At 42.2% G+C, this 16265-nt stretch overlaps 1 protein-coding gene across 1 annotated transcript; it reads right to left on the reverse strand.

Moving 5' to 3' along the window:
• Positions 1-3679: 3679 nt before the first annotated feature.
• LOC147965809 (uncharacterized) lies at positions 3680-4381 on the reverse strand. Its single transcript, XM_087530618.1, has one exon. The coding sequence runs from the start codon at positions 4379-4381 to the stop codon at positions 3680-3682; it is 702 nt and encodes a 233-aa protein (XP_087386744.1).
• Between the last annotated feature and the right edge of the window lie 11884 nt (positions 4382-16265).

Here is a 16265-nt window from a genome sequence, read left to right on the forward strand (position 1 = left end):
TGCAAGGCGTCATTAATGAACACACACACACACACACACACATACAGACGGTCTATTCTGCTAATATTAGCAGAATAACTATTCTGCACACCACTTCCGCACTGCACGCTGAACGCAAGTGCACTTCATCTTCTTGACGTTGGGCACTGCAATGCTTCACGGGAGAACTGCTTCATTTTCCGGTGTTCTGCCCGCGTGTTCTATGTGGAATCGGGTGTTGCGGGATGATTCAGTTTGTGTCTGCATCTCATTTTAGCTTTATTCTTTCTAATTTACAGGAAAATATACTAGAGTGCTTGCAAATCGAGGGATTTGGCGGACGAGCTTTCTCTGTTAGTTCGTGTTCGCGTCAGATGCGATTTTTTTTGTGCTTGGATGTTGTTATTTAGTAGGAATTGTTTGATTGCGTTCATTTTAATCGGTCCGTTCACTTTATAATTTGTTAATTTTTAGGAGTTAGTTTTCAATTTCTTGCTATTTTGGTTGTGCGGGCGGGTGAGCTTCGTCCGCTCCTCTGTTCTTGTTGATTTTTTTTTTGCCCGTCCACGCGTGTTTGAATATTGTAATTACTGTTGCTGTAGGTTTGAATTCATTGTATTGCGGGTATAATTGTCATTTTTTGAATCGCGGTTTTTAAATGAAAGGTGATGCTGTTCGTCAAGTTGCCATGTCTTCCATGTAAATTTTTGCAGGTGTATTTTTCGATAGTTTAGTGGCTGTACAATTTTTAGGCGAGTTATGGAAGTGCGAGTGAAATTGACACCTCTATCAGTCTATCACATTGTCTGTAGTTTCAGTGCTTTAATTTTATTTGTTGTAGTTGCGGCATACGTTGTAGTGCACTGCATTTTCTTTGGTAGTGTACTTCGTTGTAGCTGTATTACAGTGGTTATGGCTGTTTATGAGATTTCTCCTTTTCTTAAACTACATTCTGTGTTCTAGATGACTGCATAATATGCATTTCTGTACTGCATTAGCAGTGTTGTTAATTTTCTATTCTGCTATTAGAATGCATGGTCCATGATACGCTTGTGTTAGCTGAATAGTTATTATAAGATTCTTTTTGAACTGCATACTATGATAATTGTTTTTGAACATCGTATGTTAAGTGCAAAGTTTCTACCATTTTGTATTTCCTTGTTACTGTTTCAGATGGCTGCTTTTTGTTATTATTAGTACCACACTATGTGTTCGAGAGAACTGCATTACTGCCAACAGCAACTTTGTCTAAAAAGGATGATAAAATGACGTAGTTGAGGTTGCGTACTTTAAATAGGCATCATTCAAATTGTCTGTTGGACATAATTTTAAAAGCATACAGCATAAGCAAAGCATTAGAAATATTGGTTGCTTCATATTAGACAGTGTGGAGTGCAAATATTGTAAACTTGATGGAGTCTTCTTCTTTGTAGAAAAAGACCATGGCCACTTCTCCGGCCTCAAAGCCATTCTGGGAGACAAAATCTTTCCAACCAGCAGTTATGTTGATGCAGTCTTCAGAGTCGATGTGGTAGTCAGCTTCCATGTCTCCATAGCCATTCTTGTGTTCTGTCTCCAAAGTAAGCTTCCCTGAACTCGGAGAATGAAATTTTATTGTGGATGGCAGTTTCTGCATATTGTAATGGGTGGAAAAAGAATTTGTAAATAAACAGCAAATGTTTTTGTTTTATACTTAGTATGATTTGTTTATGTTTACTTAAATAGTTACATACATATGATTGTATTTTGTAAAGTAGTTGCAATGTATGAACAAACTTATATACGCAATTGACTCCTAGTTTTACTGGAATATATATTATACTGCAACATGTGTGCACTGTGATGTCAGTAACAGTGTACTTCTCCAGCATGTTAAGATAACTGCAACTTATCTACTGACCCTTTTTTTTGTACATATGTCAATACATGGTGTGGTACTGAAGAAAGATAGGTGGAAGCATCTAGTCTTAATAGCTAACATATCTGAACAAGAATACAAATTCTATTTTGTTTTTTTGTTGATATTACTGAACAAATTGATTGAACTATATATTCAGATGTGTATTTGCAGTCTAGATTATGTGCAAAAATTGTGAGTGGAAAAACATACCCAACTTTCCTGTAGATCTGCGTTTGTGAGGCGATGAAGAAATTGCGCACGAAACCCCCTGTTGGGTATCATCAGGCAGCCGAGCATGCTGCGCCACTCGGTGTTGGTGAGCTGCAGGCCTTCTGCGTAGACGCATGTGTCCGCTACCGGAGATATCCTTGCCAAGCACCCGCACTTACAGTCCATGGCGGGTTCAGTGGAATTCCGGAGAAGAGCTGTGGATGGGATGAACCCTAGATCTACGTTTTGAGGAAAATGAGGAACGGGGGGAGGAGTTGTGTTAGTCTGTAGCACGAATGGATAAGTTTTTATGCAACCAATCGAGCAATGGAAGTAATAAATGGTGTGGTTGGCGTTAGGTGGTGGATTGGGTGTGATTCAGTGAACACAAATGCATTTAAGAAGCAACAGGACTGCTTACTTGAAAATAGCGAACTGCATTGTCATATCACGGCGAACTATGAACGCGTGGTTGGGCCTGTGTTTGTGTATGGTATGTAGTATTTTTTTATTTTCAGTGGCCTCTCTTTTTTTTGTTGGCCCTGTGTTCTGGTAGTGAAGACGCAATTGGGCCCAGGTCGGCCTGTGAGCACACGGCTGGTTCCTGGTGCACTGTGTGCGGTCTAATGTTTAGTCCCACCTCGCCCGCGGAAGGCGCGACCGACATGTTTATAAGCGGTGGCGAGGCATGTGTGTCGAATTCCTCTTGTTACTTATTTGGGCGCTTAAACACGGCGCTCGCAACTGTATGCTCTCTGACCTGTGGGCCCATGTGTGGCCGGCCCCATGCACTGTGACTGAGAACGACTCGCCTTCTGTGGGCGTAGACCTATTACGATAATGGTTGGGGCCAGTGCCACCTGGGTGGTCATTTTTTTCTTTTTATTTTTCTTTCTTAGGTGTTTTTTTCAATGTCGGGAGCTTGCACTGCATTGATCAGGGTTCTGTACTGCATGTGTACGCATTATGTACTGCATGTACAGTTGCCATTTTTTTGTTTCCGTCTTTTTGCTATTATGTAATCTTTTTTCCCAATGTATGGGAGTGCACTACTTAGTAAATCATATGCGTAATGCGTTGATTATGGTTCTGTACTGCACATTCATATATTTCTGTACTTTATTTGATTATTTTACGTGTTTGCGTTTTTCATTTTCTGGTTTTTCTCTTATGTATTTTTTTTTCAAATTTAGGTTCGTGCACCGCTTTGTTGGGTATGTTAAGACTTCATTGGACGGATTCTGTACTGCATTCGTACACAACTTGCACTGCATGTGTCCTGTTTGCACACTGCAACTTTTTTTTTCGTTTTCTGCACTGCTCGAATCTAATGATACATTAGCAGACAACAGAAAACAAATTATCACAGATATTCTGTACGACAATTTCATCACCAGCAAGCTAAGTTGAACAGAAAGCAAACTAACATAATCAGAGTTCATCATTACAAAGCGATTGTGCATGGCAAGAAAACTAGGTTCAGCACACAAGCAAACTAACGATACATAAGCAAACAACAGAAAGCAAATTTGATGATAATTCTAAAAGAATGCTGGCATTGTTGGCTCCTGACCGGCACCATCTTCTTCTTCACCAGTCAGGCTCTCCCCATCCCCAGCTGCTCCTGGCGCGCTTCTTGGGGGGCTCCTCCTTCTCCAGCTTTGCACGGCGAAGGCCGTCCTGGGTGAGGGTGATGCGGTTCCATATCTCGTACACTGCGTAGGCGTCTTTTGCCGCGTACTCGATGTGCCTCCTGGACAGAGGCAGGATGGCCCAGCGCTGGTGCTCGTCGTCGGTGATCTTCTTCTTCATGTTGTTGTAGTAGTCGTCGATGAGCACGCCGGAGACGTCTCCGAGGGAGTCCAACGGCTTGGTTGCCTCGGGCACCCTCCACTCCTTCTGGATGTCGACGAAGTTGGCGACCTCCAGTTTGATGCACTCCAGCCTGGTTTTGTAGCCGTCGATGGAGAAGCCTGCAAAGGTGTACCTGGGGTCGGCGAGGAAGTTGTCGAAGACGGTGCACCTTTCACTGTCGCTCATTTGGAAGAGCAGCACCAGGTGATTCTTGCCGATGGAGAGCTGGCAAAGGCCGGGTTTCTGCATCGCTTCAGGGTCGTTGTTGTACTCGAGATCAATGCCGACGATCTTGTGGCGCTGGAGGCTGAGGTGGCGCTCGTACTGCGCGAGGGTGATCGCCATCTGCTTCCTGTCGTTGGTGTGGATGACGTGCAACTTGGTGTTGCCGTGCGCCTCCACGGCGTTGTCGCCGTTGTACTCGTCGGTGAACGTCATCGCTGGTGGCAGGGCTTGGTGCTTTTGGTGGGAGCGCAATGGATACTTGTGTTGTTTGTGGATCAGAAGGCCTTTGGCAGGGGTCTGAATTTAAGGGGAGAGCGCGGGGTGGGATGGCCTCGTCGGATGAACTGCACGATCGCGCTGATGATGCGGTTGTGCGGATCGTGGGTTGGTTTTTGCATCTGTGATCGTGGGCTTGTGGCGATGGAACTGCTCCGATCGGGTGGATGTATGCGAACGTGGTTTTTTTAAGGTGGGTTTGTTTTATTTTTGATCAGGACATTTTTTTAACCACCACCTTTTTCTATGCGAACGGGCATTTTGTCATGTTTTATAGATGTATACTGCGTGACAACATAACTGCATTGATTACACTTACGCACTGCGTTGCGTACAAATCAGAACTGCAACATTGTATACATGTGTGTACTTCATCATTTTTTGCGTGTCTTTTGCTATATGCTTCGGCGGTCTGCATTGTGCAACGGAATGCACTGCATACTTCTACCACACCGTACTGCATCTTGTTTTTGCCGGTACTTATTGCAGTCCCTTGCACGGGACAGGTAGGGAAATGGGAGGGAGGGGGTGGGGGGGCCCACTTTTTTTTGAACTTATTGTTTTTCTTAGTCGGTTTTGTTGGGCCTGTGTTCGGGTAGTTCAGAGACGCATGTACGTTGTCAAATTTTGTGTGGCTGGGGCTGGCATCATTTGGGTGATCAGTTTTTATTCTTTGTATGCTTTTTAATGTCGTGGAGTGCACTGCTTTTTGGTAAATCATTGGTGCACTGCATTGATCATGGTTATGTACTAGATGTGAACTTCATTCCTTACTGCATGTACAGTTCTCATTTTTGTTCCCGTGTTTTTACTTTTTTTGTAATCTTTTTTTCGAATGTACGGGACTGCACTGCTTAGCAAATTACGACTGTACTGCATTGTTTATGATACTGTACTGCACGTTCGTGTACTTGCGCACTGCGTTTACTTTTTCCGCGTTCGCGTTTTTCTTCATCCCGAAAAAGAAATGCATAATGGCGTACTACATCCCGTATAGAAATGCACTGCATTTTTCTAGCAGTGCGTACTGCATTTGTTTTTTTTGCCTGTGCTTACTTCACTGTACGGGAGGTTTAAGGGGCGAGCGGAGGGGGGGCACATTTTTTTGTGTGGCACTTAATTGAAGGTAGACTTTTTTCGGATGTGTTTTCTTAACATGCGTTTTGTTTTTGATTTTAACTTTTTTTACGAACTGTATGTATTTTATTTGTTGTTTTACCGTTTGAACTTCATGATTCTTCACAGAGAACTGCATCATGTTTTTTTGTTGTTGTTTTTTAGTAATATGTGCGTTTTGATGTAGACTGGCTTATTTTTGTCCGGGCTATTTTTGGGCCGGCCCGTTATTTGTGACCCTTTTTGCGACACGCGGGCCTCCTACGTATCGTTTCCAGGCTATTCCACCGCTCCGCTGTCAGAGAAAGAGACCGAGAACAATCCCCTTTCCTCTCTTGCAGTTTCTGCCGAGGCATCTCTCCCTCGGGCAAAACCGCCATCGCGCGCAGCAACCGCCGTCGCCCGGAGAACCGCCGCCCTCAAGAGGTCCTTATTCCTGCATTCGGTGTCGCTGTCCGCTCTATGAGCCCTTGCCGCTGCGCTCCCGCAGCCCTTTCCTGTCTGTTCCCATCGTCGCCCCCCCTTCCCCCTTCCCGCCGCCGTCGCCGCACACTTTTCTTCAGTACGTTCCGCTTGGCTCGGTGTTGATTGTCCCCTCGCCTTGTTTTTGTGATTCTTGTAGTTGTTGTAGCTCTTTTTGCTTGTGTAATTTTTCGTAGGCAGTCGATTTTATCTCGTTTTGAAGTCGATAGTTGTGTGTAGCAATGCGGATCTAGGGTTTCGTGAGATTTTCGCCGATTTTGTTGCTTATGTCTGTCACTTCGTCCTTTGTGTTGCAGGGAAACGCTATGTCTTCGCGGAGCAGGCCGGGAGAAGGAGTTCAGGGTATGTGGAGTGCTTATTCGTTAGGCTTTGTTTATTTTGTTTGGTGTTTATCTAGTTTCCTAATTCATCCTGCATATTGGGTTATGCTCTGTTAGTTTTCAGCGTTCGTTTGCATTATTTTGTCATGTGATGTTTTTGTAATTTATTTTTTTTGTTTTTTTAATCTAGCAGGTGATTGCAGTGCTCATAATGATACACCAATTGTCTCTCCTTGTCCTGGTGGTAAGGATCATGGTGTCGAGGGAGGACATCAAGTGAATTCGCCGATTGAATCTTCTCCTATAAGTGTGGCCCCTTCTTCTGGTATGTGATTAATTTGTTTATTTTTGTGTATGCTTTGTTTTATCTAGTTCGACATTTTTGTTGCGTATATCTGTGAATTTAGTATATGTAGCACTGCATTTTATTTTTGTATGTGAACTCCAGTGTATGTACTTGTGAACTGCATTATTGTTTTATTCAAGTTTTTTGTACAATGCATTATTTTTTATTTTTGAGTTTATGGTTGAGCACTACATTTATATGTCTAACTGTACTGCATTTGTTCTTTTTGTGCAATTTTTAACAAGCATAGACAAACTTTATTTTGACGCAGTGTCTGTTTTCCATGCTGGGGCGCCTAGGTTTGAGGAGGTTACTCAATTGATTGACCATTATTTTGCAGAGAGTAATGTTGGTGTGAGCTTTGATCAGAGACGTCATGTCTTGTCTGAAACACAGTCGCAGTCTGTTGATGGTACAGAGGAAGTTACACAGGATTGGATGGTCCCGGAACAGCTTCGTCAATATGAGTTGAAGCAAAGCAAGAAGAAGTTGAGGTTTGAAATTGAGTCAAAAGAGTTTGCTGAAAAGGAGATGCAGAGGAGAACTGCAGATGGTGCCAAGGGTGGTAAATTTGGCAAGGTGAAGAAGAGGTTGAGTACTGTTGCTGAGGAAGGTGGTACACCTCGGCGGAGTCCACGTGTTGCTGGAATGAAGAAGAATCTTGGCAAGAGAACTGCTGAAGTTGGTGGAAGTGATGATCCTCAGCTCAAACGACTACATGTCACTGAAGGTCCCAATTCTGATGACGACAACTTTGTGCTTGCTGATTATGTGAAGGGTGTTCATCCTTCTAGATGCAAAGACTGTAGTTCATCTAAGAGTGTACCCAAGCGTGCCCATGATGATGTCGACGAAAACGTTGGTGGTGATTCTGGTGAGGAGGTGGATGCTGCTCCAAAGGTTTGTTGAAGTGCACTGCATTTGTTTCCTTCATTTGTTATTCTTTCTGTATTTTCTATGTCTCTTTTTTATGCCTAATCTTCTAATGTGGACTGCATTTCCCTTTACACAGAGGAAGAAGTCTAGTAAGAGCAATGCAACTGAAGATGATGGCGAGGGAGATGATTCTCGATTTAACAAGACCGTGCGTTTGTCGCTTCCCACTGTTTGCAAGGCTGCTTCTTTGTTGAAAGAGGCGCATTGCAGCCGTGTTAGGGATGCTGGATTTGGTGTTGTCTTTGATCTGACAGTAAAGAAAAATGTGTCGCGCATTCTTATGTGCTATTTGATGGGAGTGATTGACCCTGCCACTATGTTAATGGACTTTGGGAATGGCAGGGTTCTTCGAATCAATCGTGATGCAGTTCATCACATTTTTGATTTACCCATGGGACGTCACACTGCACCCATGCCTGCTTCCAGCGATCATGATGAATCGTTGACTGCCCTCAAGGATGAGCTTGGCTTTGACCGTTCAAAAAGTATAGGTGTCAAGGACTTGCTTGAGAAGCTGAAGGTGTTGGTGGAGGAAGATGATTATGTGAGTGTTGACCTTGCTGTGAAGGTGTTCTTCCTGATACTTTACTAGAATTTGCTGTGCCCGGGGCCTGCAGTTCGTTTGGGTAGAGTTGCTGCGATGGTAGAGAACATGGATTATGCGGCTATGGCTCAGATGGACTTTTGTCAGCTTGTTGTTGATGAGTTGCAGGCAGCTGTGGTTAGGTGGCAATCAGAAGGCAGCAAGCAGAATTGTGCAGAGGGTTGTGCCATTGTCCCCCTGATTATGTATCTTGACTGCTTGAAGCTTCGCAAATTTTCAGTCATGCACACGTTGATGCCACGCGCGTCATACCTGATGACCAAGGACCCGATGAAGTTGTACAATGAGGATGTGCTTGTGAAGGGAAAGATTTACTTGGAAAGTTACAAATTTGGGAAGCTGCCGGTTAGTGCAGTTGATTTTTTAATATCAGATTTTTTTTAAAAAATGTGCAGTCATTATAATTGTGAACTCTTCTAGTACTCACATGTGTACTTCTCTTTGCATGTTGTCTTTTTTTGCAGTGGAAGGCGTCACGTGATATTGTGTACAACCGTCCCGTTGTAGTTGTACACGGCAGCTCTGATGCGGGGCCTGGCATTCATGATAGGTTTTATGAGCCTATCTGTAGTCAGCTTCCTGCCTGTGATGATGAGGTGCCGCATACTCGTGGTTTCATGCCTCGACAGATGTTTGATAATACAAGCTCTTATAAATAGACATTTGTTGGCAGTAAAAAGCATGAGGAGATTGATGAGCTTCTTCTGAAGGTTTTGAAGCTGACTGAAGATTTGCCAACCTCTGGTGACAGGTTGAGGACAGTTGTTGGTTTTTTCCCTATTGGCCATGGCCCACGAGATGAAGATATTGTTGCTGCTCACAATTTTGATTGTGGTGTGATTGAGAGCCTGAAGATTGCAGTGACAAATGTTCGTTCTTCGTATGCTCAATTGAGACATTCACAAGAAGAAAAATGCGGTCGGTATGAGAAGGATGCTGGGCATATTGTGGATGAAATGATCCGTCAGGACGCTGGCGTTGGCGCTGATAATGTATGTTCTAGGTTTTTTGTGGCTCTGGACCTCTTTTTTGTGTATTATGTTGACTGCTCCTCACTATTTTTGTTTTTTTTTGTTATAGGCTGGAGTGGAATCTTCTGGTGTCGATGGAACTAGAGACGATGGAGTTCGTCAGGTATAAATACTCCTGCCATGTCTGTTCTGCCATGCTTCCCTTTTTATTTGAACTTACATTTGTTTGGTTCCCATATTTTTTTGTGTACTTCTCTGTTGTGAAGTGTGTACTGCTTGTGCATAGTTGGAGTTTTTTCTTTTTCGGTCGGTACCATCTTATTTCTCGTTTTTTTGGTTTGTTCTATGCCCGTAGACTGGTGTCGCTGCTCGTGATGTGCACAAAGAGACTTACGATTGCTCTGGGAAGGATGAGGTCTTAGGTGATGCAGCGTCCCCTCTGGATGTTGTAGCTGATAAGGTATAGTTGTATTACTTGTTCTGTTAGTGGGTTGTAATCTATTTTTTTGTCTGTTATAAACTTGATGTACGCTGTTATGTTCATCCATATGCATTTTCATTTGCGTATGTTAGCTGCAATAGTTTTACATGTGTGATCTTCACTGTTTGACAGAAGTGAACTGCAGTTCTTTTTGGCATGCGTGATCCATACTTATTTACGTACGTGAGCTTCAGTATTTAACATAACTGAACTGCAGCATTTGTCAAAGCAAACTGCAGTTTTTTTATGTATATGTGGGTTGCAGTTGTAGTTGTGTTTGACACATGTGTGTTGGTGTTGTTTTGCATATGTGGACTGTAGTTGTTATGTGTATGTTGCCAGCAGTCTTTTGACATAAGTGTGCTGTGTGTTGTTGTGTTGGTTATCCCCATGCTTATTTTTGTGTTACTAGGTGTTTTTTAAACTTTCCACAGGTTGGAGAACAAAACGTGGAAGTCCATCTTTTTAAATTTTCAAAATAGCTAGCAGAATTCCCTTATCTTAATATTTAAACTTCATTGTTTGTATAAGTGAACTTCATCTTTTTTATATAGATGATGAACTCCCTGTTGTGACACCGTCGAGCATTGATCCAGCTCTTCTGAAAAGATACAATGAGTTGTACGCTGCTGTTACAAGGGCTCGGAAGGACAAGAAGAAGAAGTGTGGTTTTTTAGAAATTGTTTTGTTCATATGTATTATCTAATTTTTGTATTTACCCGTTTTTATTTGTTGTTATTTTTTTTAGTATCTTATGTTTGAGTTTTTCATGAAAAATTCAGGGACATGATTGCTTTTAAAACTGAGATGGGTGATATTAGCATTGGCGAAGTTGGTCAATCCTTTTGGGATAAAGGGATGCTCACTACAAGGCTTGTAGATCTTGGGGTTTCTTTGCTGGTAGATAAGTTTAAGAGATCTCCGACAATGGTTCTCTCATACCATATTTGTGTAAGAATGCAGAAATTTTTGTTTTGTTTTTTTCATTTTCTTTTCTGATTTCGTGCGACGACTTGTTTTTCTTATTTGATTTTTGGTTTTGATTTGCAGACAAATATTTGGAATGGTGGTACTGTAGGCAGGAGTGTTAAAATGATGTTCTCTTCAAAAGCCGAGGAGCGTGTTGATAAAAAGGATATGGTGAGAGACGTTTTTATGTGTATTTTGCCTGTTTTGTTTTTATAGCGTTCTGTTTTTTCTTGTTATAATAATTTTATTTATTTTTTCATGCTTCCAACAGGTCCTTTTTGCAACTTTTGATCCGCCAGATACGAGGGATTGTGTTGGTCATTATTGTGTAGTTGCGTTAAATGTGAAAGAAAGGCGGTTTGAATTTCTTGACTCGCTCAACAAACCTGGCAGCCCTGATGCGGTCAGGGTTTTTAGGAGGATGGTTAAAAATATCAAGCGTGCATGGAAAGAAGGTAGCTTGAGTTCTGATGAGCCGCTAAATCCTCCCACACTTGATGGATTTGTGTTGAAACATGTCATTGTCCCATTGCAGCCAAATGGGTGCATTCTTTACAGCCCTTCTATGTCATACCGTTCAAGTTTTTTTTCACTTAATTTTTGTGAAACTGATGTTTTTTATTCTTTTTATTACAGACATGATTGTGGATTCTATATGTTTCAATTCTTGCAGACATGGGATGGTGTTCGAGTTGCTAAGTTTGGGGTGGAGCACATTGGCTACATCAGAAAGGCCATGCTCTATAGCTGGCTAACATCGAGGAAGTGTTGCCTTGATTTAACATCACTTCTAATTTTTGCAGATAAAGGTTGTTTTATTGAACTTCTTTATCCTCGCTTTATTTTATTTTTGACTACTGCTTGGTTCCGCTTCTTTATGGGCAAGTGGGCTGCATTGTTATTTATATGTGGGCTGCATTTGCTGTATACAAGTGCGGGCTGCATTGCTGTAGAGAAGTGGGCTGCATTGTTCTTTTATATGTGGGCTGCATTGCTGTATACAAGTGCGGGCTGCATTGCTGTAGAGAAGTGGTCTGCATTGTTATTTATATGTGGGCTGCATTGCTGTATACAAGTGCAGGCTGCATTGCTGTAGAGAAGTGGGTTGCATTGCTCTTTTACATGTGGGATGCATTGCTGTATACAAGTGCGGGCTGCATTGCTATAGAGAAGTGGGCTGCATTGTTCTTTTACATGTGGGCTGCATTGATGTATACAAGTGCGGGCTGCATTGCTGTAGAGAAGTGGGCTGCATTTGTTATTTATATGTGGGCTGTATTGCTGTATACAAGTGCGGGCTGCATTGCTGTATACAACAGTGGGCTGCATTCTATTTTTTCTCTATACATGTTTTTTGGTTTTTGTGTTTTGTACTGAGTGCTTCCATGTTTTTTCTGCACGTTTTTAGGTTTTGATTGGGGGCTTCATGAAGACTGTACGTCACTGTTTGAGTCCTAGGGTTCTGATGTGGTTATGGAGGATTGTGTCATTAAAATCTCTCCAGATAATTCTGGTTTGAACACAAATGTGGCATCTGGACCTGATGGTGGAAGTGTCTCTCGACCTAGCTCTCCACACGATGTATATGATGTTGATGATGATGATTTTGTTACACCGTGTGCACGTGCAACTAGGACTAGGAGTGCAGCAATTAATCGTCCTCATTTGAATGAGGTTGAAGTATTTTCGAACAAGAGGGCAGGTGAGAGGGCTTTTAAGTTGAGATGCTCTATAGAGAAATTGAAGCCTCCGAGGTTCAGATATATGGATGAGGCGATTAAAATAAAGGATCTTGTTCTCAGCAAAGATTTTGTAACCAAATACCGCGAGTAAGTTTTTTATGTGATGCGTGTGCCCTTTCATGCATTTTGTGTGTTTTGATTTTAATTCTAATTTTATTGATCCCATATGTGTATGTTTACTGCAGGAACGCGTTCTTTATGGTGCATGGTCCTTTTGGTGATGTCGATACTTACAGTATCGACTATATCTATGATACATTTGGCAAAGGAGCTTGAATGGATTCGTATATCATGAATTTTGTCATCAAGTACTGGAAGCAAGACCCTGAATTGGGTTTAGCTTATCAATCCGGTGAACGTTTGCTACTTTCACCTTTATTTATCACGGTAAACGTTTGCTGTCATTCTTTTCCTACTGCACTGGGCTTTTTCATGTCCATGCCTACTTGCATCGTTTATTCTTTTTTTTCATGTCCTTTTTTTGTTCTTTTTTGTGTGCAGTACGTTCTTCAAATGGAAACCTCTGTGACGAGAGATAATGAAGGAAATCCTGTGTTGCCAGTTGTGCATGGCTCGTTTGTTTTAGAAGATGCAGTTAAGCAGTTCAATTTTTTTTGTGAACGACGGCGCAAACCTGTTGGATGCAAAACTGGTAAATTCATTGTTTTTTGTCATTTATTTTTCCTGGTTTGTTGCATTTCTTTTTATAGTTATTTTTGGAACAGTGGTCCTGGTGGTACGTGTCGAAAGAACTTTTGATTTCATTTTTTTATGCGAACAGATTATGATGTCGCGATTCAAGGATGGTCATTATTCCTTATACACGATGAACCAGCATCGCCAGACCCTTGATATCCATGACAGTAGGAAGTACACTGGCCATCCTGATGTCACGACAAGGTGGCGCAGGACTGACTACCACGCAGATTGCACTGAAGTGGTATGTTATTTTATTCTTTGCCAAGCGTAAAGCTTTCTTTGTGTTTCTCTCACTGTATTTTTTTATAAACTGCAATTGTTTATGTAGTGAACTTCAACATATGCGCGACAGAACTGCATTTTTCTCACATGTGCACCTAAAAGAGGGATTGTTTTAGATGTTTGGGAACAACTTTTTTTTGGGTTCATTTGAATATCAACTTTTTGATCCGTGATGTTTGTTATTCTTACCTTGTGCTTCTTTTTTTTGCCAGATGAGGAGGATGACTCAGCTGCTGAAGGCGATTTATGGTGAAAAAATGTATAAATCGAGGAACCTTCCTGACTGGGTTAAATTGGCAGAGAAGCCATCTTACCCGGTCGTGCCAGCGTAGGGAGCAAATGAGTGCGGAATCTATGTTCTGAGGATGACGCAGTTGTATGACGGCCAACGTCTAGTTGAGAAAATTTTGAAATCCGACGTAACAACTTCTCTGTTTTCTTTTTACTTTTTTGTTCTTTATGACAACCTTTTTTTTAATCACTTGTTTGCATTTGTTTTCTTTTTTTCAGCCTGCTGCTGAAGATTGGAAGGCGGAGTACATGTTCGAGCTACTGTTCAATCCTTTGAACATGTTGTGTTATGAAGACATGCCGCTTGAGTTACGTGAACTGATTGCGGACCTCGGGCTCACTTCCCTGTCGCAATCGTAGACGCAGTCGCAGACGCAGTAATAGTCATTTTGGGCACTGTTTTTCTACTGGGTGCAAAAGGTTGTGCGTGGACAATAGCTAGGTTTTGATGTTGTGTTTGTGTGTGCTGACCAAGGTAGACAATGTATGAAAAAGACTTTTTTTGTCGTTGTGTTTCTTCTTGTTCGTTTATGCAGCAGTGCATGTGGATGATTTTGTATATGTATGTATTTTATATCAATAACTGATACAATATATATAAGTGTATAATTTTATTTTTTGTTGACGACCACGGTCTATGCGAACTGGCATTTTTGTCACGCTTTATATGTATGATATGTGTTCGATAAACTGTATCGCATTTGATGCCGAACTTCTTTGTCCAATATAAGAGAACTGCATTTTTTTGGCATTCAAGCAAAGTGCTGCACGTGTGTGCATGCCGAAGCTGCATTGCTTTATGACACCGAACTGCTTTTTTTTGCCAAAACAAAAAACGCATTGCTTTTAGCCTATAGTTGCGTTTTGTAGTTGGTTTTTTTATTTGTTTGTACGTTAAGGTACATGGGGGTTGGGGGGTTGCCCCCCCCCATTTTTTGAGTTTATTTATTCGTGTAGGGGTAATCGGGAACTGGATTGCCATACCTCACTGCATCGTGTAACGTAATGCACTGCATTGTTTAAAGCTACATACTGCATCTTGTTTTTGCTTGTACCTACTGCAATCGCTGGTACGGGACGGGTAGGGAAAGGGGGGGTGCCCCCCCCCATTTTTTTTAAACTTATTGTTTTTTCTTAGTCGGCCTTGTTGGGCCTGTGTTCGGCTAGTTTAGAGACGTACTTGGGTCCAAGTCGGCCTGTGAGCACGGCTTGATTCCCGTTTCGCTGTGTGTGCGTCCTAATGTTTAGTCCCACCTCGCCCGCGGAAGGCGCGCCGACCTGTTTATAAGCGCTGGCGAGGCATTATGGTCGAACTCCTCCGTATACTTATCTGGGCGCTTATACACGACGCTCTTAGCTATATGCTCTATGACCTGTGGGCCCATGTGCAACCGGCCCCATTCACTGTGGCTCAGAATGACTCCCCTTCTGTGGGTGCAGACCTATTACGAGACTGGCTGGGGCCGGTACCACCTGGGTGGTCAATTTTTTTCCTTTGTTACTTTTTCAACGTTGGGGCGTGCACTGCTTTTTTTTAGTAAATCATGCGTGCACTGCATTGATTTAGTTTCAGTACTGCATGTGCACGCATACCGTACTGCACATTTTCTGGGCTACATTTTTGTGCACTGCATCGGTATTATTTTTCTTTATTGTTTTTCCTCTTTCGTATCCTTTTTTCTTAGTGTACGGGTGTGCACTGCTTTTGTGCTCCTATGCGCATTGCATTCGTCATAGTTCTGTGCTGCAGGTGTACACATTTTGCACTGCGTGCATCCTCCTTTTGCCAAAAAGTTGTGACTGGGTATGCCAATGCTGCGAAAGTGCTTCTCTTTTGCTTTTTTTTATCATGTACTGCACTTCATCCACACATATAGTGAACTTCCTGGTACGAATTTGGAGAACTGCACACATAAAATGGTGTGTGGATTATAATTTTTTAGAGTATTTTTTTAATGATCTGCGGTTTTGTTTGTGGGAATTGCTGCAGTTAAAGTACACCTTATTTTTTCGTTCCTTTTTCTTTGGTAACATAAGCCTTTATTGATTGTCCTTTATTCTTGGGAACATAATTTCCATTAAGTCCCCTTTAATTTTCAGTTTTGACCTTTTTGCATTCCTCTTATATAAATGAAGGCTAACTTATACCATTCCTTTGCATTTCATTTCTGCGCTAGCCGCAAGTTCTCTCCTTTCTCCAGTCTATTATTATTTTTTGCTTTTCTAGATTTTGGTTGCGATGGCTCCAGGCCCCTGTGCGTATCTCTTCTGCTGCGGCCATGGTTGTGGTGTGCCGACGCACTGCAATTGTTCAGCTTGCTCGCAGGCCCGTCGTGCTCGTCGTGGTGGGAAGGTGTTGTGCCGAACTGGGCGAGCCGGGCAGCTTGCATATGGTACAGTATTCACGGAAGGATTGGATATGGGCCAGATCAACGTTTCTGCGTTCTATTCTGCCTTGATTCGGCGTGGCCTTGGCTGCACGAGTCCTTTTGTCCATCAGCTTACGCCAACAGATGTGGAGACTCACTACAAGATGGTATGATTTGTTAGATATGATTTTTTTTTCTTTGTGTTTTTTGTA

This window comes from Triticum urartu, chromosome 6A (genome assembly GCF_056163025.1).
Source record: "Triticum urartu cultivar PI428250 chromosome 6A, HENAU_Tu73, whole genome shotgun sequence".
NCBI lineage: Eukaryota > Viridiplantae > Streptophyta > Magnoliopsida > Poales > Poaceae > Triticum > Triticum urartu.

Excerpts from the sequence above, each read along its gene's own strand:
- LOC147965809 (XM_087530618.1), bottom strand. The coding sequence starts at position 4,381 with ATGACGTTCACCGACGAGTACAACGGCGACAACGCCGTGGAGGCGCAC.